This window comes from Wasmannia auropunctata, unplaced genomic scaffold, assembly GCF_000956235.1.
Source record: "Wasmannia auropunctata unplaced genomic scaffold, wasmannia.A_1.0 LD334866.1, whole genome shotgun sequence".
NCBI lineage: Eukaryota > Metazoa > Arthropoda > Insecta > Hymenoptera > Formicidae > Wasmannia > Wasmannia auropunctata.
In genome coordinates, this window is record NW_012028024.1 from 55,632 (window position 1) to 58,722 (window position 3,091).

The window sequence follows — 3,091 nt, forward strand, 5'->3', positions numbered from 1 at the left end:
GAAAAGATATAAAAGCTGATGTACATTTTTGCAAATTGTTTATGTCCTTTAGATCTTTGAGTGTTACTATCCATTCAGTTACCTTTCTTACTGTTTGGCGTATAGATTAAAAAAAAAGTTCTAAATTGATGCAGCGTTTGAACCGAAGTTACGCAACAAAATAGGTAGGCCGGGTAAATTTTACCCAGTGTGGTAAATTTGGGTGGCAAATATGGTGTGGTAGTCTAGGGTTAAAAGATCCGACTTTGGCCATGTTCGGACAGTTCTACGTTAATACTGTAATTTCTCAATATATATAATGAAAAAATAAAAAGTTTCATTACATTGTAAATATATATATACACTGTGATCGAAAAAATACTATTCTATAATAATACCAGCATTATTACGCGATGATTATATCAGTATGTACTTAAATAAAATGGAAAAATTAAGTTTATTCGCGTGCCTTGTTCCACCGTAATGTGTACTTTGTAATATTACGAATTTTTAAAAAATTATAAAAATTAATATTATGTAAATGGACAAGTATACGGATAGGTAATGTTTACAAAGCTAAGCGCATTTTTCGATGACATTTTGACATATTTGATTTCTCTACAAAAAAAGTACCTAAACAAAGTTTCTGACTGACAATGAGCTAAAGATTGTAATGGAATCCGTGGATTCAAAAAGATGATAAAAAGCATACCTTGAGAATGCATCGACGGTATTAATGCACACAGCAAACCAATGAATACTAATATCACAGTTGACATTATGAGTCACTTGTCTACAGGTATTCTGCAAAAATACAATATTTTTACAGGTTTTAGTCATTGTTCGGATACTTCGGATAATGCTAATGTCAGTGGTATTGTAATTTTCAAGTCTTATAATTCGAAAAGTGCTTAATAAAAAAATATTTTATTATAGTGTTTTTGAAAGCTCTCGAGATAAGCTACAAAAATATGCAATAAAAAATGGGGGATTCTATTTAAAAAATTTGAAGTAACTTTGACAGCCCCACCCAAAGTCAAACCAATGGTATCATTTTATGTCCCCTTTGAAGTCAAACAACTTTTGTTTGAAACATTTTTTTGTATCTATCATAGTTTTCGAGAAATCTTAATGGATCATTTAAAATACCCTCTGTATATTTGCTTTTATCATTATGAATTGTATGTTAAACATAATTATGATATTGTTAAAATATTGAAAGCAGCTTCCGTTTGTATTTTGACAATACAGATGAGTCGAAATAAGATGCTTATGATGAACATAAAAGAATTGCAAATTCAATAAACCGTAACGTACGTAATACGTGCGCGGAGATTTCAATGCTCCATCATTGTAATTAGTATGAAAATAAGTTCTGCTTGGGTAATATTGAACAAATACACTCGTTAACCATATTGGATTGTGTTATAAGACATATTCGATGGGCATGCAAACAGTTATCGCATCATTCTATTCTTGTCTTAAGTACGTCTAATAAATGATAAATATAATAACGCTGATAGCACTGACAAAGCGTGCTCCCCGAATACGCCTATACTATAATCATTTGCAACCTAGCGTGATAACATTGTAAGATTGCTCAGCAATTTCGTTTCATGGTTGAAGTTAATTAAAAGTTATATTCTAACCGTATACGTAGCGTTGATAAAATCGCTCCGAATTCAATAAAAAAGACATCACGCCAAAGATATCGCCAAATATACATAACACGCCAGGGAAAAATAAGTTAATAACTTAAACTTTGACTATAATATAAAAAAAAAATTACATTTAAATTTAAAATATTTATGTAAATCTTATTATGCAAAGGTATATAAATATATTTCAAATTTTATATTTTTTAAATTATATTTTTAATTTTTTAAAATTTCTTCTGAAGAATCCAAAGCAAGTCCATCAAAAAATTTGCGATTAAAGAATTCTCTAGTAGATCGATAGAAACTATAAAGTCAATTGAATAATTAAACGCTGTATCTTACTGTCAAATATAAAAATATTAAATCCTGGCTGAGAAAATATTTTTCGCAATAACATCTTTTTAGTATTTTAAAATGCATAATATAAGCATGATTTATTAAGAATTGAAGATCAATATGATATTTCTGTTTCAATCTCAGTTATTAATTGCAAATCCAAAAATTTATTCAGCGCACAGTTGAACAGCTAAACATGGAGTTAAAAAATTCATATAAAATTCGTTAGGCACCAAGATTCAGCCGTAACCGCAGAAGGCTCTCTCGAATTTAGTTATGTTATTCACATAGGCAGTCTAATTCAAATGATAATTATTGATAAAAATATTATATCATATCTTACGATTAGAACAGTTTCTTAAATTATATTTCTTCCTATCATATTCATTGAAAAGTATATCTTTTTATTTATATTAACAAAATAGATATTAAAACGATTGATATGACGAAGAAGAATCTGTTATCGCAAAAGCTGCATTAAAAATGTAATTATTAGCAATACAGTGGAATTTATACATTTCAATAAACATAAACAAATGTTAACATAACATAAATATTAAAATGTCATATTTAATAATGTAACTATTACAAAGTAACATATGGTGTTATATTAAATTTATATTAAATTTTTGAATCTGATATTTTAACATCAATGTTATGTTACTGTTGGTGTTTACTGAGATTCGACTCAATAATGTACAATAATGTAATAATGATTATCGTACAAACCAAGGAGTTCTCTCCAACTTAGCTTCTTTTTTATATATGCAAACGTCAGCAACTTTTGCGAGAATTGTTTGGTTGTTATACTGAATAACTTCACTTCGACAGCTTGATAATAAATGTGTATTTCTCTTTATGTGTTCACAGCTTTTATAGTACATTAGCTCCCTCTAAATTAGCCTGCTCGAAAAATCTATTATGTATTCATTGCGTAAAAAGAAGAAGCGAGTAATGTATCGGTAGTGAGGGTAGGCTGATCCGTGGACGGAACTACGTCATGGCAGCCATCGTGAAAGACCACTTTTTTTGACGTTTATCAGTAAAGTGGGGGAAAAGCGCGCGAGCGAATAGACAATATATTTTGTATGATTGGCGCCCTTGAGCGGTTATCACAG

The 3,091-nt window shown here is 29.4% G+C and overlaps 1 protein-coding gene across 2 annotated transcripts in view; it reads right to left on the minus strand.

The window, feature by feature from the left end:
• The window catches only part of LOC105457961 (venom protease-like), a 15,812-nt gene extending 12,971 nt beyond the window's left edge, over window positions 1–2,841 (minus strand). Inside the window, exons 1-2 of one of the 2 annotated variants that reach the window (XM_011702943.1) lie at window positions 2,703–2,841; window positions 692–783 (exon numbers count right to left, since the gene is read on the minus strand). In XM_011702943.1, coding sequence (XP_011701245.1) covers window positions 692–758 — 67 coding nt within the window. In that variant the 5' untranslated portion in view covers window positions 759–783; window positions 2,703–2,841. Of the gene's footprint in view, window positions 1–691; window positions 784–2,698 lie in introns of both variants that reach the window. The other variant, XM_011702944.1, reaches the window with a different exon arrangement.
• Between the last annotated feature and the right edge of the window lie 250 nt (window positions 2,842–3,091).